The sequence below is a fragment of the Chenopodium quinoa genome, unplaced genomic scaffold (genome assembly GCF_001683475.1).
Source record: "Chenopodium quinoa cultivar QQ74 unplaced genomic scaffold, ASM168347v1, whole genome shotgun sequence".
NCBI lineage: Eukaryota > Viridiplantae > Streptophyta > Magnoliopsida > Caryophyllales > Amaranthaceae > Chenopodium > Chenopodium quinoa.
Genome location: NW_018744367.1, coordinates 1935466 through 1961839, shown reverse-complemented (window position 1 = coordinate 1961839; position 26374 = coordinate 1935466). Strand labels below are relative to the sequence as shown.

At 34.5% G+C, this 26374-nt stretch overlaps 2 protein-coding genes across 4 annotated transcripts; one reads left to right on the top strand and one right to left on the bottom strand.

Moving 5' to 3' along the window:
* Positions 1-2031: 2031 nt before the first annotated feature.
* Positions 2032-6760, top strand: LOC110696520 (elongation factor 1-gamma 2-like). Of its 3 annotated transcripts, none has more exons than XM_021873831.1 (8): positions 2032-2315; positions 3183-3231; positions 4210-4359; positions 4434-4494; positions 4575-4627; positions 4765-4866; positions 4957-5449; positions 6094-6760. In XM_021873831.1, exons 2-8 carry the CDS (start codon positions 3223-3225, stop codon positions 6471-6473), a joined length of 1248 nt encoding a protein of 415 aa, XP_021729523.1. In that variant the 5' UTR covers positions 2032-2315; positions 3183-3222; the 3' UTR covers positions 6474-6760. The 3 variants fall into 3 exon arrangements, with proteins under 3 accessions (XP_021729523.1, XP_021729522.1, XP_021729521.1); XM_021873830.1 differs by lacking the exon at positions 2032-2315 and adding an exon at positions 2432-3017; XM_021873829.1 differs by lacking the exon at positions 2032-2315 and having other exon boundaries at positions 2433-3231.
* Positions 6761-6848: 88 nt separating this feature from the next.
* LOC110696521 (agamous-like MADS-box protein AGL11) lies at positions 6849-14600 on the bottom strand. Its single transcript, XM_021873832.1, has 9 exons — positions 13963-14600; positions 12887-13089; positions 10085-10160; positions 8820-8881; positions 8115-8214; positions 7988-8029; positions 7738-7779; positions 7395-7558; positions 6849-7151 (listed from the first exon to the last, which is right to left on the bottom strand). The coding sequence occupies exons 2-9, from the start codon at positions 13066-13068 to the stop codon at positions 7148-7150; spliced, it is 672 nt and encodes a 223-aa protein (XP_021729524.1). The 5' UTR covers positions 13069-13089; positions 13963-14600; the 3' UTR covers positions 6849-7147.
* Between the last annotated feature and the right edge of the window lie 11774 nt (positions 14601-26374).

Sequence of the window (26374 nt, the reverse complement as noted above, 5' to 3'; positions counted from 1 at the left end):
GGCGTAAAACATTTTCACTGAAAAGTGTTTTCCCATTTTACATTGTTTGGTTTGGTGTAAAACATTAAAATGTAAAACTTGGGGTGGAAAATCATTTTCCACCCTATTGAAAACATTTTCCCTCCAATTTAGAAGGAAAACATTTTCCATCACAAGTGGAGGGAAAACATTTTTCATCACAAGTGGAGGGAAAACATTTTCCCTCACAATTGAATTTTCAGTTCAACCAAACAATGGAAAATGCTTAAAATGGAAAATCATTTTCCATTCAACCAAACAACGGAAAACTTTTTTGAAAATGAGTTTTCCATTGTAAAATGATTTTCATGGAAAACCATTTTACATTGAAAATGTTTTACACCCTACCAAACGGACCCTAAGATGAAAACTTGCATCTTCCAAAAAGATTTATTGGGTAATGGGTATTTATGGTAAATATAAAAAGTTCTTGTAAAAATATCTTATTAAGATTTTTATCCGCTGGTGTATTTCTAGTAAATGCATGAGATAATTTGATTTGAATAAAACTAGGTTAGAACCCATGCGATGCACGGTTTATATAAAACCTATTTTTATAATTTGTACATTAAAAACAATGGCTATTAGACATGAATATAAATAAGAATTATGCACCTTATACAAAAATATTTGTAATTTTAAAATTTTAGATTTTCATCAAAATTATGATATAGTATTTGTTTAACGTCGCCTAATATACATATTTCAATGTAGGAGGTTATTTATTAGTGCGCTACTATTTAATTTTTGTGTCTGGGCGATGCACAGATGGTTGATAAAATTTTAGGATAAACCTTTTGACTTGAATGTTATATATGATCATATTATTCCTTTTGATAATCCAAGATATTTAGACATACGATATCATATTGCTTATTTATAATAGTGTACTTTATGTAGTTTTGCTTGTAAATAGATATCTATGTTATTATTGACTTGAAATTATTTTTATTGACCTTACATTAATTTTACTGAACTGAAAGTATTTTTACCAAACTAAAAGTATTTTTTCTGATTTTTTTTTTTATTTTTTAAATAAATTAAATATACTATAAATGGATCTTATTTTAAAGAATTTTGTAAAGCGAATTTTATGATGGAATTAGAATTGTGTTATAGAATATTTATTAAAAGTTATAATTAATTTTGTGTATTTGAAACATTAGAAGTATATCGATAAAAAAACTCTATACAACATTTTTATCTTAAAAAATCTATCTAAAATTCACTTACTTAGCATCATACGTGTCACAATCAATAACTATATACTAAAAGACACACCAGCAATGACACATGTCAATTTCTGGTGTATTCTTAGTATATTTTTTTTAATAATTAATTACTAAATATTATTTAAGGAAGTTATTTAAAAAAAAAAGTTTGTTTTTTTGTCAACTATATAAATGAGCAATAATATTTACCATTTTTATGTTGATACTCAATTAATTAAGGAATAATAAGAAAATATATAATATTTTTCTAGAAGATTTATTTTTGATGGAATATTTTTTAAGAATATGATCTTGATCAAATATTCCATGTTACTTCAATTTTGTTCAAGATATTAAATTTTTTTTATATTTTATGCTATAAATAAATTAATTTGTCAAAAGTAATTAAAATAACGTACCGTGCATGACACGGGATCTAACCTAGTTACATCTATTTGTCGCCTACGTGACGCGACACTTGGCAAAAAACTGAAATGCCAAGTGTTGTAGTCTTGTGTCCCGGCTGCGAGACCAGTTTTATTTAGGAAAATTTAACGGGAATAATCCAACCTTTGCTCCGTTCTCCCATATTAAACCAACCTTTCGATTATTCCGCATTAATCCAACCTTTGCCCCCCATTTTCTCCCAGCAACCCTTGTAGGTCAGCAACCGGTTTCAACCGGTTTTTATGATGACGTGGCACTTCATAATTGGTTTTTTGTTTTTTTTTTAATTTACTTTTTTTTTTTTAAATTTGGGTTGTAAAAATTTTTTTTAAAAAAATTAAAAAAAAAAAAGGAAACCACCCCTAGTGTTTCTTCTTTCTCTCTCTTCCCCTATCACAACCATTCTTCTTTCTCTCTCCTTTCTCTGCCTTCCTCCATTACCACTTCACCTCCCTCAACTCACGACACAAACACCAACAGCCACCACCGCTTCAGCCCAAAAACACCAACACCAAATCAGCCCCTGCCACCAATCAGCCCTCACAACAAGCAATTTCGGTCACTTATTGCCGCCACAATACCACCATATTAACACCACCTCACGAAGTTGGATGCGGTGGAGGTGGGAGGCTGGGAAAGGTAATAGGGGTAAGGGAAAAGGGTGGGTTTCAGGGCGGCTGCCGGAATTAGGGTATCGGGGTGGTGGTGGTTTAAGGAGCGTGGAAAGGGGAGGGGGCGATTATCGGGGGCTAGGGAAGGGAATTGGGGTCTGGGAAGGACAAGGGGTGGGTTTCGGGGTGCTTGGGTGGGTTATAGGGTGGCTGACGGAATTAGGGTCTTGGGGTAGTGGTGGTGGCTGCTGGTGGTGGGGTTGTGTGGTAGTTTCGGGCTGTGGGGGTAGGGTGGGGTGGGCAGTGGTGGTCGAAAATGGAAGGGGCGGTTCTGGTGGTGGGGACGGGGTGAGGGTGCGCCGGAGTATTGTAATGGTGGTGGAGATGGGGTGGTTTAAGTGGGTGGCTAGCATTGAAATGGGTAAGGAGGATTTCGTGGGTGAGAGCTTGTTTTGGGGTGGAGGGGGGTTGGCTGTTTTGGTGGAAGGTAGTGGCTTTTTTGGTGCTAGTGGTGGCCAAAGGTGTAGTGGTGGTTGTTTTTGGTGTAAGGTGGTCAAGGGTGGTGAACAGAGGTGGAGCTTTGGGTGGTGGTAATGGAGGAAGATGATGGCAAATGGTAAGAGGAAGGAGAGGGAAAGGGATGACCGGTTGTTTAGGTAACTGGTCATTTGGGTTCATTTTGGGAAGAAGAAGGGGGGCAAAGGTTGGATTAATGCGGAATAATCGAAAGGTTGGATTAATATGGGAGAACGGAGCGGTTGGATTATTCTCGTTAAATTTTCCTTTTAGATTTATTAGTGATATATATGATATGATATTAGATTTTAAATACGAAGTATAAAACACAAAAAGAAGTTTTTACAAAGTATTCACTCTGTTTTTTTCTCTGTTTTAGAACTTCTTTTCCATCGGTATTGCAATCGCAGTCCAACGTCATGGCTCTGGTAAGATTTTTCTCTTTTTCCGCTATTGATTGTCCAAAATGATGAATTTAATCGCCGAAATCAATTAATTTCGCTTGATCATGATCTTGTTAGTATTGTTTATTGGCTGCTTTTGGATTTCACTTTGAATCTGTAAATGTTGATTTTTTTATTTTTTTTTTAATTTATTTATTACTCTATGTAGTTTAGTTGCAAATCATCTTGAATTTTGTTTCGGATTGTTGATTTGATGTTACTGACTATATACTAATACTGATGTTGATGATTTGAATGAATTGGAAATTCGATGAAAACGATGTCTAAGTTTGTTTACATTCGAATGATTTGAGGGTCCTGTTAAATTTTTGTGATTTTTCTGTCCCTTTCGAACTTGGAATTGCTTGATTTTGTTGATTGCACCCATTTTAAGGAGTATAATCTTTAAATTTGCTTGTTTTTGCTAATATTGATTGCATTTTTCTATCGATTTGCTATAAGTTTCACTGAGATTTCTATATCATCTTTTGCAACTTTCATGGGGTGTTATTTTCGTCCAGTTGCTTAAATGCTGATCTCTACTAAGCACTGATAAGTGTGGAAATACGAGTGTATCGCCGTGATAAACATGGATTGCAAATCAAGTGAAAATTATGTAAATAAGTAAAAAAAATCATACCCATTTAGCATAACATAATGTTTTCGTAATGACATCAACAAGTCTTATTAAATTACGATACTGACAATAGTTGATTTTAGTACGATAATGCCATGCTGAGAGGGTATTTTTGTTGACCCACTTGATTTGCAATTTTTGTCTATCTAGGTGATACTAGTAATAAGTTTGTCAATATTTGTGTTCCTTATCATTAATATCAGCGATTTCATATTTTCCATTTGTCGCGTATGATTTATACCATCTGATTGGTTCAATGCATTGGCATTTGGTTGTACATGTTAGATTATTTATTTCAGTCTGAAGTTTTTTCTTCTTCTCCTCAGGTCTTGCATACATTTCTCCCAAATAAGAATTCTTTCAAGGCTCTTATTGCTGCAGAATACAGTGGTGTAAAAGTCGATGTCAACAAAGATTTTGAGATGAGTGTTACCAACAAATCGTCAGAGTTTCTTAAATGGAACCCCATCGGCAAGGTAGCCTATCCATCTTTGAGGGTATTATTTTCTTTTGAAGTATAATTGTTGACATGAGAAATGCCTGTTTTCAGGTGCCAGTTCTGGAAACTCCTGATGGACCTGTATTTGAGAGTAATGCCATAGCTAGATATGGTGAGTTTATGCTGCCTCTCCTGATAAGATCTTTCTCATCTAGCTTTACTTCTTTATTAATTAAATCGTATATTTTGCAGTTACAAAGTTGAAGGCTGATAATCCTCTTTTTGGCTCTTCGCTTATTGAAAATGTAAGATTGAACTTCAGCAAGAGGAATCATGAATGCTTGGTTTATATTTTTTTCTAAATGCAGCTGTGGTGTTTCTTAGCATGATTCACTAAATTCCTTGTATGGTAATTTGATTTTCTATATCTTGTGTTTGTTAGGCCCACATTGAGCAGTGGATTGACTTTGCATCTTTTGAGATCGATGCCCACATTTCTCGTTGGCTGTATCCTAGACTTGGTTTCTCTGTATATCTCCCTCCGGTCAGTTGACATAATTGTATATTATCTGTGAGATCTATATATTATTGCTTAAGGCACAGTAGCTCATGTCACTCTTCTAATATCTTGAAGGCTGAGGAATTTGCCATTGCTGCACTGAAGAGGGCCCTGGAAGCATTGAGCAAACATCTTGCTTCCAATACTTTTCTGGTTGGAGACAGTGTTACATTGGCTGATATTATCATGACCTGCAACTTGTTTAATGGGTTCAGCCGAATCATGACCAAGAGCTTTACTTCAGAATTCCCTCACGTCGAAAGATATGTCTGGACCATGGTTAATCAGCCAAACTTCAAGAAAGTGTTGGGTGAAGTAAAACAAGCAGAGTCTGTTCCACCTGTAGCAAAGAAGCCAGCTCATGCGCAGCCTGCTAAGCCCAAAACTAAGGAGGAGCCAAAGAAAGAGGCACCCAAGAAGGTAGAGGCACCAGCAGAGGAGGAAGAGGCACCCAAGCCAAAGGCAAAGAATCCACTTGATCTTCTATCCCCTAGTAAGATGGTATTGGATGAGTGGAAGAGGCTGTACTCCAACACTAAATCCAATTTCCGTGAAGTTGCAATTAAAGGTATTGTTTATAATTACCTCATCTTAGCTTTGAATGGACAAGGTGGTAGCCATAATACTAAAGAACTTGTGTCAGATGATCCCTTTTTCCCTTTGCTTTATTCTGTCGTTCATTCTATAGAATCTATACCTTGTTCCTGCTTCACAGCTTCTCGTTTTAAGCTGTCAGTTTTTTTAGGCATTCTAGTCTATTGTTATGAACTTGCCTCTGCCTTCACCCCCTGAATCACTGAATGGCTGCCTCAGTGTTTTTTTTTTTTTTTTTTTTTTTTTGAAACAGCTGCCTAAGTTATCATGAGAAACTGATTCGAGCCTTAATTTGCTGTTTTGCACCCTTCCCTCTTATTGCTGTTTCCTGGGTCAAGGACGGATTTCTTGAAAATTATAATCGAAGTCTGAATGGCTGGCCTTGTTTGTTGACTTGTAACCAATGTTGGGAGTTTTACGGTAGTTTGTTGTCTTGGCTTGTAATGTTTTTTGCTATACACTGAATTGTATTCAGATTATCCTTTGAAATTTGTAATGTGGATTATTGTGTACTGTATTTGGGAAACATTGTTGAACACATTTTGCTTCAATCACTTTTGTTAGTGTGTAATGGTGTTATGCACGATAACTCTCATACTTGTCTCCTTGTTTATGCAGGATTCTGGGATATGTATGACCCAGAAGGCTACTCTCTGTGGTTCTGTGACTACAAGTATAATGATGAGAACACTGTCTGTTTTGTGACCATGAACAAGGTTAGTGGGTTCTTGCAAAGAATGGATCTTGCTCGCAAGTATGCATTTGGAAAGATGCTGTTGATTGGATCAGAGCCCCCATACAAGATCAGGGGTTTGTGGCTCTTCCGTGGACCAGAGATCCCTCAATTTGTGCTTGATGAGTGCTACGACATGGAACTCTACGAGTGGACAAAGGTGGACATCAGTGATGAGGCTCAGAAGGAACGTGTTAGTCAAATGATTGAAGATTACGAGCCTTTTGAGGGAGAAGCTCTTCTTGACGCCAAATGCTTCAAGTGATTCAATAGCGTTCTTAATGCTAGGTAGTCATGTAGTTTGTTGGTCTACTGGTTCATTCTCGCTCCATAGTTGCTGACCTTGCTGCTACAATCCGCATAGGATTTTGCTTTAGAATTTTTCTTTTTTTTTTTATTTTTTATTATTATTATTAATTGACTCTTTATTTAAATATTCTGTTTAAGTTTCTGCTTTAAATGATTTTGCTGAATCTTGTGATCTAATGACAGCAATATAGTGAGTTCAATTACCTTACCACAAATACATATTGAAGTGTCTAATTTATTACATATTTCAGTGGTTTTGTAGTTAATGTTATGTTTTGGTATTTACGGCACCAAGGAGTGCAGAAAGTTATGAACAGCTAAATTGAGTGTGTAAAGATTGTAATATCAGCTTTATGCTATTGGCTTATCATTGTACATGTAACCTGGCTATTATTCTAGAAAACAAGAGGTAACAATTGTCAGGACCTTAAAATAAACAGGTACAGTAATTATCAATCGCGTTTGCTAATTTAAACGATAAAGTTATCTCTTAACTCTTATTTTAAAACCAAGTAAGAAATAAAGATAGAGCAATGCTTGTTGCTACAACAAACACGTTGAACTTCTAGCCAGAAGCTTCAAGTTCCATTTTTCGTCTGAACTTGTTCTGAGCTGCCTGCGTTTTTTGATTTACCTGCATCAGAATTTTCTACTGTCTCAAATCTGAAATTTTGCGTTATTTTGACATGGTAAGCAATTTAATGTATCATGTTATGAGTTCTAACTCGTATGAGGTAATACAACTAGTCATTAGACACACAATTTTTTTATGACGTTTCAGACTTTCAGTATTATCGACATTTTAAACTTACCATTAACGTATATAATTACTCTTAACAAAACTTTAACAAGCTAGGACTTATGAGAAGATATTTACCTTAGGTGAAATAGCTTCTTCTCAGAATTAGCATTAGCAAATTCAGAGCAATTCTGTAGCATGTTTTCTGCAAGTAAGTGATCTCGTGGCACGAAAGGATTAACAAAATCCAAAGTCTCACTTGGCATCATGTTTAGCTGTTGGAGTCTCTCAACTTCAGCTATCTGAAATTCAAACGTATATAAATGTAAGAATCGAATTAAGATTATACTCATAAAAATCATATTCTGAATCATCTTAGTATTAGTATCAATTACATTCGTAAAAGGATTCATTGATTCATAGAATATAGAATTAATATACAAATGAAAAGATAGAATCAGTCTCATGCCATTTTACATACCTTAGCTCGGAGAATCGAGTTTTCATTCTCAAGCTCTGCCTCCTACATGATTATATAATTGAATCAGGTTTATAAGTAGGGAAAATATGTATTACTAAGCGCGTATTGAATAGTACTATAGCTTATAATGTAATTTTGGAGTAGATAGAGATACATTATCAATGTTAACTTGAAAATCATTTTATTGTTGCATATGATTATGTTCATCATTTTCTATACATCGATAGCACAGATCAACCTCATGCATTACCCTTTTCTGACGGAATTCGATTTCAGCAAGTAGTGCTTCATGCTGTATTAGAAAAGTAATGCAAACAATGTTAACAAAACTTGTAATAAATGCAATGTTCAATCCAATTCATGATGCAATGTTTCACCTTTTTCGATCTAATTCTTGAGATGCCTCTTTCAAGTCGATTCTCAACTTGCTTCAACTCCTTAACAGTCAAGGAACTCAAGCATTCACCCATCAGATTTCTGTACAATAGTGATTTTTGTAGTGAATCAACCATATAATTTATAACATAATGTGATTCTTGATTATTAATTCCGGAAAGAGGTCATGTTTATTTTAAAAGTTTTTTAACGAGACTAAACATTTATTAGTTTTGAGTAAAGTTATAACACACGCTCTTGTTTAACTGTGCTCTTAAGATTTGGGTTGAAAGATGATGATGTAAATAACTGTTCAGTATTCTTTAATTTGCTGTCCTATATATATATGCCTTACTCTCTAAAGATCAAATTCTTGAAAGGGATCTAAATTGAATAACCTCTAATTTTAAATTCGACAAAGTGAAGAAATTAAACTCGATCCTTTTCATTTACATACAGAAAAAGTTCACTACAAATTTTCCTCTAATTTTGTGGCATTGAAATTCTTTCAATTCTTTGTTCATGTCAAAACACTTCCAACTTTAAAGTTTGTTACACATTTTTGTTCTTGCTTGTCATTACCGGGAGTTTTCGATCATTCCCTAAACTAACCATATCGATCATGCTAGACGAGCTTAAGACATAAGTTGCCTACGAAAAGACTGATCTACCAACGTACCATAGGCAAATAATATGATGTATCATACCTGTTAGAGTTTTGCATCATCTGTATTTGGTTCCTTAACTTTGCGGATTCGTGTTGGTAATACTTCATACAACAAAAAAGAATTAACACATTTCAACAGTTTGAGTTGTTTCCAACATTCTCAATTACTATAATTAATCATTAAAAAAAAAAAATATTTAATGCACAAAGTATAGATTGTGTTGAGTAGTACAAACATCCTTAATTATAAGCACTTATCACCTAAATTATGTACAAAGGTGAGTGTATGTAACAAGTAATATGGCACGGAGCGATTATATAAATGTCTCAAGTTTCTTTTTGTACGTGTTTAATATCTGTGGTACATACATATATTAAATCTTGAAAAGGCGTACTCGTGGATTGCCATAGCTAAAAAAATTCTAACCAAATATGAACTCAAGTGAGATTCTACATACCCTAAACTACATGCAACTAATTATTCATCCAACTGCTAATCAAAATAAGGCAAGAGTAGTGTCTCAAAGTAGTATAAGTAGGCAATAACTATGAGATAGGGTAGAATATTGGAATCCTTAGCTTTTAAAACATTGGCTATTTTCCTATATCTTGCATTGTTTCTTATAAAACTGAGTTTAAGGTTATATTAGCGGAGCCATTGTTCCTATTACACCTCTTTAATTGTCTTAATTGGCAGTTAAATCCTTAGATATAAACCATCATAAGCAATTGTTTTTGAATTTGTAAGTTTGAATTAGATCAAACTAAGGGTACGCTATCTTCACCTATAAAATTAAATTTCGAGGCTAAGGACTAAACAGGTCCAACCAAATGTAAACATAAGGTGAAAACAAATTAGGACTAATCTGGTTTAATAAGTTCAATACATGTATAAGGAAAGCACCCTAAAATAATGACTTTTTTTTTTTCCCTTCTTAGATCACATTTTTTTCATTTGATAAATTCTTCTTAGATTACTTAGCTTGTATCTTGCTGCCTCAAGTTTACCAAGTATGTGATCATTAATTATAGTGTAATACAAAGCACTAAAAATTTGCAATTTCAGTAACAAAATGTAATTTTTTTTACAAAATGTATTAGTTCATTTTTTAAAAATACAATAATTATTTTTGCAAGACATCTAACAAAGTTACCTTGTTCAATTTTTTCACATTCTTGTGTATTAGTTCAAACTGAACAATCATGTATCGCAAAGACGTAGTACGAAAATAATCAAATTTTTTGCCAACAATGATGACTCAGAACAGGTGGAAAAATCTGAAAAACAAAGGTAATTAAACTTACTTGAGCATTAATCTCTGTAACAGTGTTTGTGCCATCTGAATTTGCCTTCTTGTATTTCTCTATTGTCGACCTTATGCTAATCACGATTTCAGAATGACATGAAACAGTTAGAGGAAAGAAATTAGATAAAGGGTTTTATATTTCATATGAACATCTCAAGTCTCAACTACATTTCTCCCAAATTCCATATGAACATCTCAAGTCTCAACACATGCATTTTTATATCAATTATTCATTATTATGCCATATATGCACCAAAATTATGTCATACTCATGCATGTTCTTTCCTACTCACTTACTATTAAGAAGCCAATGTAGGTAAAATTCGACGACATTTAATTGCTTAGACATCAAATGTATATATAGGGATGTAGAGTCTTAATTGTTATATTTAGGTTAATATGCATTTTTAAAATATCAATTTTTTATCTTTTAACTATGATAGTTATATAACAAAAATGATCTAGGTTGTTTATTAGAGATGAGCCGTATAAAACTTAAGTCCCGTTTTTTAAGCTGAATTAAAGTAGAAAATGAACTAAGATAAGCTGAACTGAACTAAATATAAGCCTAAAAGAACAAGGCTTATAGATAGGAATATAGGATAACAAAGTCCTTCATGGAACTTTTCTTCCATATTCTTTGAAAACCAATTTTCCAATCAAGAAGAAATTTCTCATTTGTAAAAATTAATAATTAAGAGGATATATTTTTCTAGAAGTTTTAAATAAACAGTAGAGTCTCCTTAATTAGTTTCTTAATCAAATTAATTATAACCCCCATAAAGTAATATTTAATTAAAAAAATGGAGTATATAAAAAAAGTAATTGGATAATTTCAAAATATAGATTATGGTACTTTGTAATTTTTATTTATTTATCACCTCTATAAAGACAAGGAGTTAGTGAATGAAAAAACAACAAACAAAAAACAAGCAAAGAGTGAGGAGCAATAATAATAATAACACAAGAAATAATTATGATTTGTTAAGCTAAAAAAAGAAAGGAAAATATCCAAGAAAAAAACCTTTAAACAAAGCAACAAAGAAGTAATACTCGTAATATTGTAGCTCCACTGAAAGAAGCAAAGTATATATGGCATGCATGTCTACCAAACCCAAAGAACAGGAAGAATAGTTAGCTAATATAAGCTAGTTGTTCTACTTAGCACATAAATAGAAGGTTAAAATATTAAACCCAAAATCATTGCATCAAATAAATACTTGGTACGAAGAATGTATATTATATGGTCAATTCTATTTTGGTGAAATTTGGTTGTCACTTCACTTCACTTATGCATGGTCACTTTTATTCATTTCTTTTTACTTGAATTGTCATGTTATAAGGCTCCGTAGTTTTGTTTACTATAGTACAATATGAATTTGTTCAAACTTTCTAACTTTTGATCATAGTTATTGGCATTACACTTGCAGTCATAACTCATACCCCGATCGGCTTTAATGAATTCAACCATCATAACCGAATTACAACTTTGACGATTAGTATCTTTTGTGCTATGATGCCCATCCCCACCCACTTCCTAAATTAGATCAACTTTACGAATATATAATTAAATTTTAATACTACATTAACTTTTACATTACCCTAGGCCTTTTGAAATCATGTGTCCAAACAAGTATCGCGATAATTCTAACACACAAGAAGTAAATTTAAATAATTTCTTGATATATATACATGGGTTATTAAAAAAGTGTAGCCTATAAAAAATTTTAAAAAGTATAAAATCATTTCGACTTAATTATATATTAATTAATTACTTAGGAGATCAATTAATTAATTGTCCTAAAGCTTAAGTAAACATATCTAATGTCTCAGTTAAGGTCAAGCTTGCTCCTAGAATTCAGATCGATGAATTAGTGGACAACCTTACTAAATATTCCCACATATCTTTACAAACAATTCAGCTTCATTCCTTCTAATTTATGAAGTTTAGATCCTTTACAAACATTTTCCACAAAACAAAGCATTTAACTATGAACTAGAATGACATATAGAAGTAGAAGCTAATCAAGTAATAACCCAAGTCCCGTCAAAAAAAAAAAAAAAAAAAGTAATAACCCAAGTGACCAACTATCGATTCACGAAGTGGATGAGTTAAACCATAGATTATTAGAAATAAATTCGAATATCAAACCTTTGTTAATTTTAAGCTTATTAGAATACAATGATATATCAACACTTAGGACTAGATAAAGTGATTATGTAAATAGTGAAAAAAGTCAAATTGTAATAACACTTAAAAAACAGAAGGAGTATATTGCTAAAGTTGTTAACATTGTTACAGGCTATTCATATATATTAAGATCCTTAATCGATTTATCGATAACTAACAAATCCAACACTAACAATGATAAATTTTTGTACAATTAAAAAGCTTAAACAAGTTTTGAAATGAATGACAATATAAGAAATAATATATTTATTAGTTATAAAGGCATTTCCTTGGCTTCAAAGATTAATACGACCCTCCAAAAAAAAAAAAAAAAAAAAAAAAAAAAAAAAAAACTCCGTAATATCCACTTTATATTTTGTTTACCAACTAAAAACGAAATTATAACCATATTTTGAACTTTATTACATTCAACTAAGGGAAGAATTTTTTTTCAATTTCTATCTACGAACTTTATAAATAAACAAATTCATGTTAAACCCTAAGTACTAAAGACTTAAAATCAACCCAATAACCCCACCTTTTGTAATAATTCTCAAACACAACAAAACAGAAGTTGTAAAACGAAGTAAAAAATGCAAGAAAATGAGTGATTGTATGTATGTACTATACTTGTTGTTAGAGAACTCATAAACTCGGCCGCGGCTAGAGAAGACGATGAGGGCAATTTCAGCATCACAGAGGACAGATAACTCATAAGCTTTCTTCAACAATCCATTCCTTCTCTTGCAAAATGTCACCTGACGATTCGTCGTGTTCTCTATCCTCTTTATCTCTATCTTCCCTCTCCCCATTTCTGATTTTTCTTCTTTCTCCTGCACTTATAATAATAGTAATTCAACATTATATTTTCCATGTTTATATCTAGTAATTTGGTAACGTTATTCACAAACAAATAATCTTAATTGGAGTTGACGTAGTTCAAATCCTAGGAAAGTCGTGATTGTACTAATTTTAAATGTATAAAATTGTTAAAATAAAAATATTTTCAGCATAACTAAGGTCTAAGGGTAGTAGAAACTCGATCGTTTCTTAGTTTTAATAAAATCTATCACCTTTTAATTTTGTTGTATTTAAAAAAAAAACACCTTCGTACAAACAAACTCTTACAATTGAGTTTAGATCTCACATATTTGTAGTTAAAAACACTCATTTTTATCAATATCTGAATTTCATTATAAAAATAGTGTACAAAACTCATTTTTTTTCTAATACAAAATCGATCCAAATCAACGAAATTATAACATGATTTTTAAAGAATATGGGTTAGCTAGAATAAAAACCACTAGATCTATATCATAATTGATAAAATTTAAAAACCCCCAAAAAAACTGAAAATAAATAATTTGTGTATAAATGAGCTCATGAGTATATATATTGTGTGTAAAATAAGATCGATCTCATGCATATATTAATAGTAGTTACACACTTACACTTACACATGACTATAAAATACTGACATAACTCAAATATACACAATAAGAGTAGATCTAATAATAGACATTTTAGCTACTATTTTTAGTAGAAGTAATCAAAATTGAAATTATCAAGAAAATGGATATTTTTACATATATTATTTATATACATAATAATTTCCAAACAGATCTACAAAACTAGAAAACCACCTTCTTTTTTTTAATTGATAATAATAATAATAAAAAAATTAAATTAAATTAAAAAAAACAAACCTTGGGAAATGAAAATTAAAAAAAGACTGATTATTGAACAAGAAGTGAGAGTTTAAGAGAAAGCTGAAGTTAAAAGAAAAAAAAAAGAGCTCAAATTTCAAGGAGATGAATGAAATGAAAGAGAAGGTAGTATAAAAATGTTCAACCCTAAAAGAAAACGACGTCGTTGAATGAAGGAAAATAGGGATGGGGGAATGGGATTCTTTTTCCTAAATGCATGCAAGGTGACGTAGAGGTTAAGGACCTGAGGTAGAGTGCTTTGCAGGTGGAATTCTTACTATTTTTGGTAATTTTTGCTTTTTTTTAAGTGAGATTACTATTTTGCCCTTTTCATGGTCCCTTTGAATTTAATGGTCTATGGAGATAAACAGAAATTGTAATTGTGGAGCAATAATTGTTTTATTTTTTATTTTTTTATTTTTTATTTTTATTATAATTTTTTTTAAAGTAAGATATAGGGGTAGATTAGGAACGTCTTCTCGCAAGACCGTGCCCTAATCTATCTAAAAACAAGAAATAAGAAAATTTGCTATCCATAAATGGGTCAATATCTTGGTGCGCCGGAGTGAAGTAGCCAAGATAGGCAACATAATCTGCTGCCCGATAGATATGCTGAGACTATTTCCGAGAAAGAATTCAAAATGTTCTTGATATCATCCATTAGCAGCTGGAGCTTCCACAGGCAGTTATAATGACCCTACAAAATATTAATAACAATGAGATTATCACCTTCAATAATAATATGAGTGATATTATGCTCCATAGCTAGGAGGAGGCCATTACGAAGGACAATGGCTTCAGCAAGCTGGACAAGAGCCTAAATTATAAGTATGACTAGCAATATGATCCCCTAAATGATCTCTAAGAACAACACCAGCCGCAGATGCTGAATTGTGAAGGGCGGAATCATCAAAATTGAGTTTACAATAGCCTACAGGAGGTGGGGACCAAGCAATAATAGCAGGGGAAGACTGACATTAGTAGGAATAGACTAATTTCTTGGAAGGTGGATATCATCCAAGAGAGAACGAGCCTGCCATTCTTGAAATAGAGAAAAGGCAGAATATAAATACTAGTTATATTAGCTGAAGTATTTTTAAAAATTATAGCATTACGACATTTTCAAATGCTCCAAAAAAGGATGGCAATCTTAGGGAGTGAGCGGAGAGAAGATATCTTGAGAGATCGAAAAAGATCTGGGATCGTAGGAGAGGAGGGTATCAAACCTACCCAAGTACGAACAAAAGTAGAAGACCAAAGATCTAATGAGAAAGGACAGAGAAGAAATAAGTGTTGTTGAGACTCAGAATACGTATTACAAAAAGCACAAGAAGAAGACAAATTAATATTTCTAGAAACTAAAGTTTGTCTAGTAGGGAGACTGTTCCGAAGGATTTGCCATAAAAAGATTTTAATTTTGGGTGGAATATCTAAATTCCATATCCACCGAAATTCCCATTTAGGAAAGCATGGGATAGAATTGTGGATCAGCCAAGTGGCTGATTTAATAGTAAATTGACCATCATTAGATAGATCCCAACGGGGTTCATCGGGAACAAGGGCAGAAGGGAGGGGGATTCCCCCGATCATTTAGACAAGGTCATAAGGGAGGACCGAAAATAGAAGGGGAACATTCCAAGTATTATTTTCTAAGATAAACATATCAACAGTGACATCAATAATAGGAATATGATCTGGGTCAAAATTTAAAAGAGCAATAATAGTAGTATCAGCACACTAAATATCGACCCAAAAAAGAATAGAAGAACCATTTCCAATTTTCCATCGAAGGCCCCTAATCAGTAGAGGACGAATTTGAAGAATTTTTTTCCAAATCTAAGAATCTGTAGGTTGAGAACGATAGCTCAAAAAGTGAGAATGACGAAGGTATTTTTCCGTAATTGACTGTACCCATAAATTGGAAGGTTCAGTCATGATTATCCAGTCTAATTTAGCTAGAAAAGCTGAATTAATAGCATCAGATTTACGCAAACCTAGGCCACCTTGACTCTTGGGTTGACAGATAGTATCCCAAGCAACCATTGGAAGACCTTTTTTAGCAGGAGACTGTTTCCAAAAGAAATCTCGATTAATTTTATCCAAAGAAGAGATAACAAAAACAGGATGACGAGCTGTAGTCATTCCATAAGAAGGAATAGCCTCTAGATGGCTCTAAATTAGCATAATCTTACCAGCTTTAGAAACTAAATTAGAAGACCAGGAATTCATTTTTTGATCTGCTTTTGAGATAAGATATTGAAAGTTATCTTTATTGAAACGTGAGGAATTAAAGAAAACCCCTAAATAACGGACAAGAAAAGACTTAGGAGTCATATTAAAAAAAAACTAGCCAAATTAGATTTATGACTATTTGAAATATATTTAGAAAAACAATAGAAGATTTATAGAAGTTAATTAGTTGGCCAGAGAGCGAAGAAAACTCGGCTAAAGTATGACGGAGAGTGTTACAAGCCGTTATCGTAGCTTTACAGAATAATAGACTATCATCTGCAAATAAAAGACAAGGGATTATCGGGGATGATGGCGCAATTTTGACTCCAATGTCTAGAGATTTGCTTTGGCTAAGGAGGAGCAATTTTTTAGCCAAGACCTCCATAAATAACAAACAGGGCAGGAGAAAGAGGATCACCCTGCCTTTAACCTCTTGTGGGCTTAATTAGATTAGTCGTGGTATAATTGACTGGTGGAGAGTAAGACACAGTAGTAATACAATCTTTAATCCAGCTAATCCAAGTATGACTAAAACCAAAAGATGCGAGGGTGGACCATAAAAAATTCCATTCAATACGATCATAAGCTTTTTCCATATCAAGTTTAAGGGCTAACCAACCTTTCTTACTTTTAGATTTATTAAAAAGGTTAAGAACTTCATGCACAAGAAGAATATTATCTTGTATAGCATGGTCTGGAGTAAACACATTTTGGTGGGGGCCAATAACTTTCTTAAGAAAAGGCTTTAGATGATTAACCAAAAATTTTGAAATTGCTTTATAAATCGTAGTACAAAGACTAATAGGCCTATAATGACTTGCCTTAGTTGGGTAGGCAATTTTGGGAATCAACATAATAATAGTATGATTAACCTCTTTTAAGAGAATGCCATTATAGAAAAAGCCCTTTATTGCTTTACAGATATCCGAACCTAAAATTGCTCAATAATGTTGAAATTTTTTTGGACCATAGCCATCAGAACCCGAGGCTTTATAGGGAGACATATCGAAGAAAGAAGCCTTAATTTCATCATCCGTAAAAGCTTTAGTAAGTTCCATATTATCACCGGAGGAAGTGACAGGATCAATCCAAGGAAGAGAGATAACCCTTTCTCGGGGATGATCGGATTTGAACCGTTTAAAAAATTCAGAATAAAATAGGTTAGTTATTTCAGAGGGGGTAACAACCCATTGATTATCATAATTTTGAAGGCGAAAAATTTGCTTTTTACTAGAACGAAATTTCATTGACTCATGAAAAAAACGAGAGCTCCAATCACCTTTAGTTAACCACAACTTTCTAGCATTTTTGCCCCAAAATATTTGGCCAAATAAAAGTAGTTTTTCTTTTTGACGAATAAGACAGATAAGATGTTGTCGGATATGAAGGTTATCAGGGTATAATAGTAATTGCGATTCTACCGATAACAATTTAGTCTGATTTAGACTTAACTTAGTTTGAATAATACCATATTTAGCATGATACCAATGTTTTAAATCAATTTTGGCACGTTTCAATTTTTGTAAAATACAAAAGAAGCGAGAACCATTAAAACGGAGATTTCAATTTTTGGAGATAATATTATGAGCTTCTATATCTATAGTCCATGCATTTTGGAATCTAAATGTAGATAACTTAGGAGTGAGATTATTATCAGTAACTAAAACATTAGGAGCATGAACAGAAACAGTGAAATGTTCATATAAAACATTAGCAGACGCATAAAGAGAGGACCATTGGGGACTAACAAAAGAACGATCTAGACGTTCATATATAACATGTGATTTTGTTGTACGTTTCCAAGAAAAGGGATTACCCACCGCAGGCAAATCAGTAGCTTGAGAAAAGTGAGAAAACGTTGAAGTCGAAAGCATCTAGCAGATGTAGGGGATTTGCCCCCTTATTTATTATCAAGTAACAAGAGGTCATTGAAATCTCCAACAAGACGCCAAGGAAGAGGTGAATTAGAAATAAGATCAAAAATTTCGAACCAAAACATACTTTTTTGGGATGACTGAGCAGGTGCATATATAGATAGCAAAAAGCATAAAAATGTTATCTTGAGCTAGGTCATGAATAAGTAAAGATGCAATGCGATGTTGTAAATGTGTAACAGTTACATCTAACTTAGATGTATTCCAACAAATCCGCATCCCCCTACAATGGCCTTGAGGGTTGATAATGCGGACATATTCATAGCCAAGAGTTTTACTTAATCTATGACTATTAGAGGGAGAAACCATGGTTTCAATAGCAATAAAAATATCTGGGCTACGCTTCTTTTTAAGAAAAATCATCTCGCTAATAGCCTCCGACCGCTTTGCACCCCGAAGATTCCAGCTAACAATCTTCATTAAAATAGAAATGGTACACAGAACAACATAATACAGAGTTGTAGGGGATATTGTACCCTTGCACAAAAGACCTATCCAAAAACCAGGTCTTAGAAAGACCAATTTCATAAGTTCCATATGGAACATATATCTGTAAAAGGAAAGAATCCAAGCCACATAAATAAAGGAAAGCTAACTTCGAAAGTGGGGAACAACTGTTAAAACAAACAAAAGAGAATAAGAAGAGAAGGAAATCAAATTGAAGGAAAATTAATAGCAAAAAGAAAAATATAAAGTAGAACCAAGAGTGCGATAAGTAAAGAAACAAAAAACACATTACAAAGAGTAATGTAGGAACAATATGATCTGGGGTAGTAGCAAAAAATAAAACCAAAGCCTTAAATACACAATAATTGTCATAAGTTCCATTAGCAACATAAGGCAAAGAAGCATAAATTCCAGTGAAAAAATAGAGGAAAAATTGTAAAAAACGAAGGACATAGCAAGACCAACGTAAGAGCAAAAGATAAGAATAGGCAAAAGCAAGATCAGGGAGAAAATTAGCAGCTCGTAATTTCAAAAAGCCAGAGTAAGAAAAACACCTAAAAATAATAGAATTCCCAACAAATACCAAGAGAAGCTGATTAAGAAAATCACATTTCAATTCTTTTAAGTCAAACGAGTGAACATAATACAAGGTCCAAATTAGAACTTGTTGTAAAATAAAGAGGTATTTCAAGGCTACAATAAGAAGTAAACAATAAGATTGGAAAGATGATCTTATGACAGTGGAAGGAAAACAAAAGCAAAAGAGAGATTTGGTGTGGCGTGATCAATCAATGCCTTTGTAAACGAATTCCGGCACAACCGGGGTGCACAATTGTAATCGCCGGATCGTCCCCTAAGGTTACTCACCACTCTTACACTAAGGCACTTTAGAGTAAGAGATGGAGTCGATGAAAAATTATGCCCAAAGAACAAAAGTGTTTAACTTGTGTTTGATATTTTTCAAGTGTCCAATCAGAAAAAATCATCCTTCAATTTATATTAATGGATGGAGGAAGATGGAAAATCATAGAGGAATATCATCATCAACAGAGGAACAAAATCAGAATAAACATAGTGAATTAATCACCATAAACAACCTCTTAAATGGGAGGTTACAAAAAATCAAACAAAAAGAAGACTCCAAGGAATCCGTTGGAATCCAATGGACGAGCTCGCGCCTAGTCGGGCGAACACTCCTCTTTTTCCTTAGGTCTTCTCGCGCCCAGTTTGGCAGAGCTTGCCCGGTCGGGCGAGCACCCAATCAAAATCTGGGTTGCTCTCACGCCCGGTCGGGGGGTGCTCGCCCGGTCAGGCGCCCGGATCAGACTACTTTGAATTTCCTTTGTTTATTCCAACAATCCCCCACTAAAGGAAAGGAAGAAAAGCCAACAAAAGATGAGAATGAGCAACATATTGGGCATAAGAGGAGTTTAATACATAACACTTAGATATTACATAAATAATTTGAAATCTTAGTGCTTATGAGCTACAAGTCTAAGGGTGGATAGTACCTTGAAATCCTTAGACTCTTGATCATGGAGTGGACTAACCTTGAAACTCCAAAAATTAACTCAAGACCCCCACAACACATACATCTCCAAAATTTACACACAATCCGCGAAGAGATATGCTCTTTGTAGCCAAGCATATTCACCTTAGGTCTAGTGGAGACTCTAGAAAATCGGCCGATATTTTCATAGAAGATGGCTAGTCTTCACAACCACATAGGTGAATCACAAGCACTTCTAAAAAAAATTAGTCAATGGGGTTAAAATATGTTCAGAAGAACTCAAAAAATGCTACATTGTAGCCATTAACCCCCACAAGACCATGGATTCATTAAGAGCTTAATGCTCAACCTCACAATAATCATAAACAACGGTGATTCCAAAGTTTTAGTACATCCACTCAAACATTTGGATTCATTAAGAGCTAAAGGACTCAACCTCAAGCGATGGATCAATCAAATGCGTTTCAAATAGCACCAACCTAAACGGTTTATTGTTCCATTGAGAACTCAAAGGAGCTCAACCTCAATCAAGCATTACAACACATGCCATAGGGATAGGAAAATAATGCTTTTAATCTTTCGACATGGGCTTAAGGTCTATCCCCCTCGACATTTCCACAGATTATCAAAGATTGTTACATGTCCCAAATTTCCTTACCATAGTGCACAATTATTTTTGCTAAAATACTTTTCCAATAAGGAAAACTAGCATGTTATCAACATCAACTTAATTTGCACAAATGGTTTAGAATAATGTGTCACATTCACCATTAAGTGAATAAAGTAACAAGACAATCCAAAACTTGAAATTCCAAACACTTATTCGATCAAGTCCAATCCGTGAAAATAACATAGCCGCCGCATTAGTGAACATACTTCATCGACCACCGATATCCAACACTTGCCTTCCGGAAATTTTTGAACAACTTTTCCCGGAAACTAGTGTATTTTACAACCTTTGTACCTAAAAAGATACTTAGTAAAAGATGAAGCAAAATTAAACAACGTTAATTATCCACTAATAAAATTTGTAAAATATTGCACTACAATCATTTCACAAATATATGCTATGGTTAAAATAAAATGCAATGCTTATCACATTGCTAAACGTATTAGCATACTCCACTCAAGACATACTTTAAAACCTCTTTAAAGTACACATAATTCATGCTAATACAAAGCATATTCCACTCAAATGATGACATAAAAAACAAATATCATATCTTTGTAAAAACTTCCTAATCACGAAACATGTATGACACTTTGGAAAAAACCAAAAACTCATAATAAATATTATTATTCTCAAAATAATATAACACATGTCATATTCAAATTCATGGAAAAAGCTTAACAAATTGGAAAGATTAGGAAGTTCGAGAAAGTTATTAACTACAATTCCACATGTGATTCTCAACACCACCACACTCACATTGTAGAAATAAAACAAAAATATATTACCTTGAAGCAAGTAGTGAGAAGCAAATTTAATCACAATTGTTAGATTCTCACAAGGTACTTAACCAAACTCTTGTACCACCTCACAGGTAACAATCTCAAGTCAACTCACATTTGAACTTTCAACTCACATTTCTTATCTTCAACGTGGAACTCCCCAACTAACTCATTTAAGTCACCACTTAGAAGGCTTAACAAACTTCAATCACTAGAGAAAAATTTATCATCAAGGACAAGGATCCAAAATAAATAAGTCATCTAAGTAAGACCTACATTGTTCCATTAAGACAAGAAAAACAAAGTAACATTTACTCACAAGTTTAGCCTTGAACACTTCCAACAACACTTAGTAAATTGACATTGAAAAACTTTAGAAGAAACATTAGGAAACACACTCCATAATTAAAAAAAAAGATAACAGAACTCTAAGCATGTTAGAAAAGATCTAACTTATCCTCAATAGTTTCTTCCAAGGTAAACAAGCACTCACGTCATCAATTCATTAAGTTAAGGAACACTCTTCAAACATAGAGTTATCAAAATAACTAACCAAGGCAAACAAATAATAGTTTTTAACATAATTAGTCACTTTCATGTTTTGCATCAAATAATAGAGAGATCTAATAGTAATGCCTCTTATTCCTCTTATAGTAAACTTGTTTACTCAATAAACAAAATAAATATATGAGAAAAGAGTTAATATAGCAATCAAGAGACATGATAATTCCAATATGTATAGCCAATCACTTGTCACTCAAATATGACATAATGCATAGAGTTGCTAAAAACGAATTATTATAGTAAAGGATGCCAGATAATGTGGTACATGGAGATAATCCAATATTCACACTATATTCACATACAAACCAAGACTTTGAGTCCAACACTTATTCTTATATTATACTTTTCCCCCACATTGGACGATAGAAGTCTTCAACTAAGTATTTAAAATTAGACATGGTAAACTATACTCTTTTCACATGGGACATATAAGAACTAAATTCCTACTACAAAATTCTATACACTCATAGAATCTTAACCCCCAAATTCCAAAGTTAAGTCTAAAAACAAAACATAGTTGATTATGGAGGAAAGAATATACGAACATACCTCCATGGTGTCCCTAATAATTTACCTTAGCGATCAATGATGAATAACCCAATGACCACCACTTGTAGTGATTGTGCATCCACTAAGTATTTTGAGCTTCTTGAAGCACATTTGGATCCATGTTCCTTACTTGAATCATATTGGCATCGTGTGGAGATTTACTAGACATAGCATTAAAAGAAATAAAATTCTTAAGAATCACTTCCCACACATAAAGAAATCGATAATGATTCTTCAAACAAATGTCAATACTAAACCAAATCAAACCAAGTAAGAACAAAAAGAGCAAAACATGCAATAAAAATTAATAACTCTTGAAAGCTCTCTCTTAAGGTAGACAATTAAAGGAGTAAAATAATCTAACCATTGAACTTAAAATAATTCAATCATTATCATACTTTAAAAAATCATCACAAGGTTAACACAACTTAGTTAACACACTAAAATATCAAAAATAGTCACCAAAATAATTTCAAGAGTAAAATTAATAGAAGTAGTCATGTATTCCCCAACAATAACTATAGATATATGGCACAACTAGGAGTTACAAAAACAACGACCATAATGATACTCTCCTATGGAGAAAAATACACATATGACTCTTCACAAAATAACCACATAATTCTCATTCAAAAACTTCTCATACTTAATAACTTGATAGAATTAACACATATTTTTGAAAAGAAATATGCAAAGTAAGCATTATGAGCATGAACAAAGTCTCCTCAAAGCAAGACATATATATATCAACATATATGTACCAAAAATAATAAACCTTGACACCTATCATACTCATTGTAACCAAAATTCATGGTAATAATAATACATACAAGTATATGCATCCTAAAAAGGATCAACCCATAAATTATTTAATGACATATAAACACGTAAACATTAGGAAGAAACAACTTGCTAATAAAATTTATTTTTAAAGCAAGGGTATAACAAAATCCTCCACAATGAATAATCATATATATATATATATATATATATATATATATATATATATATTACTCCAAAACTCCAATAAAATTGATACTTAATTCGATTAAGGGGTATCTCTAAAAACTAAGTCCAAACACAAGTATTGAACCAATAAAAGAGTTAAACATACCATGTAATATCACACATATATAACATGGACTATACTTTAGCCTATAAACTAATAATCATGTAACAAATAATACATTATGGACAAAATAATCATCCAACATTATAATGCCAAAAAATCACAACTCATATATTTTTCAAAATGATTATTGTTTCGGGGTTTTCTGATGTCCTGCGGGAGAGTTACAACACCGAGACTGGAACCGGCCGCCTGTACCTGCAAAATAACGGAGACTCCTGAGAGCTCCGCCTCCAACGGTCAAGTTAGTACCTGATTAAGGAAAATTGAGTGCGGAAATTAAAGTGGTTTAGTCTCTCTAGGTGAGAGTGTTTAATGTATAATCCGTGTGTTATTAGAGTTCTCTGTCTTTTTCTCTGCCCCTTCTTAATGAGGATTAAGAAGAGTATTTATAGTCTTGAGAAGCGTGCCACTCTCTAGGTTTAGGGTAAACCTAGGGCTGACCGGGCCTCTAAACAGGATTGGGCCTTGGTGGCCGGTTTTACCATTTGGCATGGATGGACACGTGGCGTGTCTCAATTGGTCCGCAGAGGACGTATCTGTGATTGACACGTGGCAGGCTCCTATTGGCCTACGTGAAGGACACGTGGCGGAACCTGGTTGGTCCACTTGTCAGAAGGTGATTGGAGGATAAAAATCCCCTAATCATTTGCCCCTCACAGGTGGCACGTGACTGGTCACGTGTCGCCTGTGACAGGTGTCGCATGGTGAGAGGCGACGGCCTGCTACAGGTGTCACCTTGCAAACGGCCGAGAGATTTTCCCGCCCACATTTTGAATTTGGAAGCGACCATTCGCCTTCTCACTTTGCCTATATAAGGAAGTGCTGACTTCGGTCATTTTCACATTTGAGAACTTTGCGAGAACATTCGGACCCCTGAACTTGCTCTGACATTTCGGACATTTTCTGCCTACCGCCTGTTCTGACAAGCCGACTGACCCGGATTTCCAGATCTTCATCAACCGTCACTCGTTCAGGTAACTCAGTTCTCTTACTCTTAATTTTCTTTTTATTTTTTGAAATGGCACCACGGAAGCACACGACACGACCTAAGTTAGTGATCAGCCGGTCACCGGGGACGGCTGAATCTAGGACTAGGAGTGCCGCCTGCCCTTTTCTGGACCCATCTTTGCCCTTTATACAAAGTCCGACTGTATCTGTGTCTATGCAGAACGTGATGGCCAGAACCAAAAAGACTGCCATGATATCAAACTCAGACGGCTCCTCCCAAAGGGTGCTCCTTAGTGAAACATCTGACCAGGCGCCAGATGTAGAATTGAACCGAGGCGGCTGCCAAGCCGACAGTTCTAAGAGAGGGGGCAAGGTGTTCCCTTCCCATCTTACCGTTGATATGTCTAACTTTACTCCTGCTCCTTCTAAGGGAGAGGAGGCGGGCCCCTCTGGGAGAGGGGAGGAGTCGTCCTCTTCGGACTCGTCAGAGGACGAGTCCGAGTCCAGCTCTTCTGGCCACAGTTCTCCAGGCTCAGAAGAAAGAAACAGTCGCCTACAAGAGGCGAGGCTTTCTCATGCAGTTGAGAAAGGGGACAATTGGGCGGAGCCGTCCGCCTCTCACAGAGAGGAAAACACCCCCTATTACTGCACGGTACCCCGGGGCCGGATCGCGGCCATGAAAGACAAAGTGGAGAGCTTTATAGCTAACCACAGAATGGGCCCCGGATTTTTACTGTTCGTGCCGGATCCAGAAGACACTGTCGTCTGGCCGGCTGGTACCAGCTATGATATCGGCTGCTTTGGCTGCTATGAGGCGGCCATCAAAGCTGGACTGCGCTTCCCATTACATCCGGCTGTTCAGCGGATTTTAGATGGGTATGATTTGGGGTTATGGCAGTTAGCCCCCAACTCTTGGGTAAACGTACTCGGCTATGTGGCCGGGTGCGAAATGTACGGGGTGGAGCCAAGCTTCGAGGCTTTCGCCCACATGAACTATCTCAGCCGGACCCCTAAGTCGGGCGGTACCGGCTGGTATCAATTAACAAGCCATAGGGGTTACCTCATGACGAGAGGTAAGGCGAACAAATGGAAGGATTGGCGGAACACCTTCCTTATCATCGAGGGTTCAGACACGGAGCTGAACAAACGCTTTAACAAGTGGAATAGGGATCCGCCTCTTCTCGCAGGCGGCCGCAGCATGCCGCCTGTTCCCCCAAAGGCTAAAAGAGAGATCCTAGACAAAGGACTCTTCAAAGTAGAAACTAGGGTGAACTCTACTTCAGGGGTACGAGAGCAAGTACCCCTAAACTGCGTCCCGAGCTTCAAGTGGCTCTATGACGAGTACTTTTTGGCCGCCTGTGGCCTCAGCAGTCGGTGCTCTAGAGGTAGCCGGCCTGTCAAATGCTTTGTTTTTTCACACCTTGTTTACTTGAGATTTTTACTAACTTTGCTGTTTATTTTTTGCAGCTGACGCCATGAGTAAAATAACAGCATCCAAGACTGCGGCGGCCATGTTGCGGGCCTCTCTCATGAAGCAGTCCTGTACCGACTCCCCCAACAAGGGGGCACCCTTGGTAGGCCTCGAAACTCTTCCTCTTTTAGGAGTTGTTGTCTTATGCATATTCTAACTTTTTTTTTTTTTTT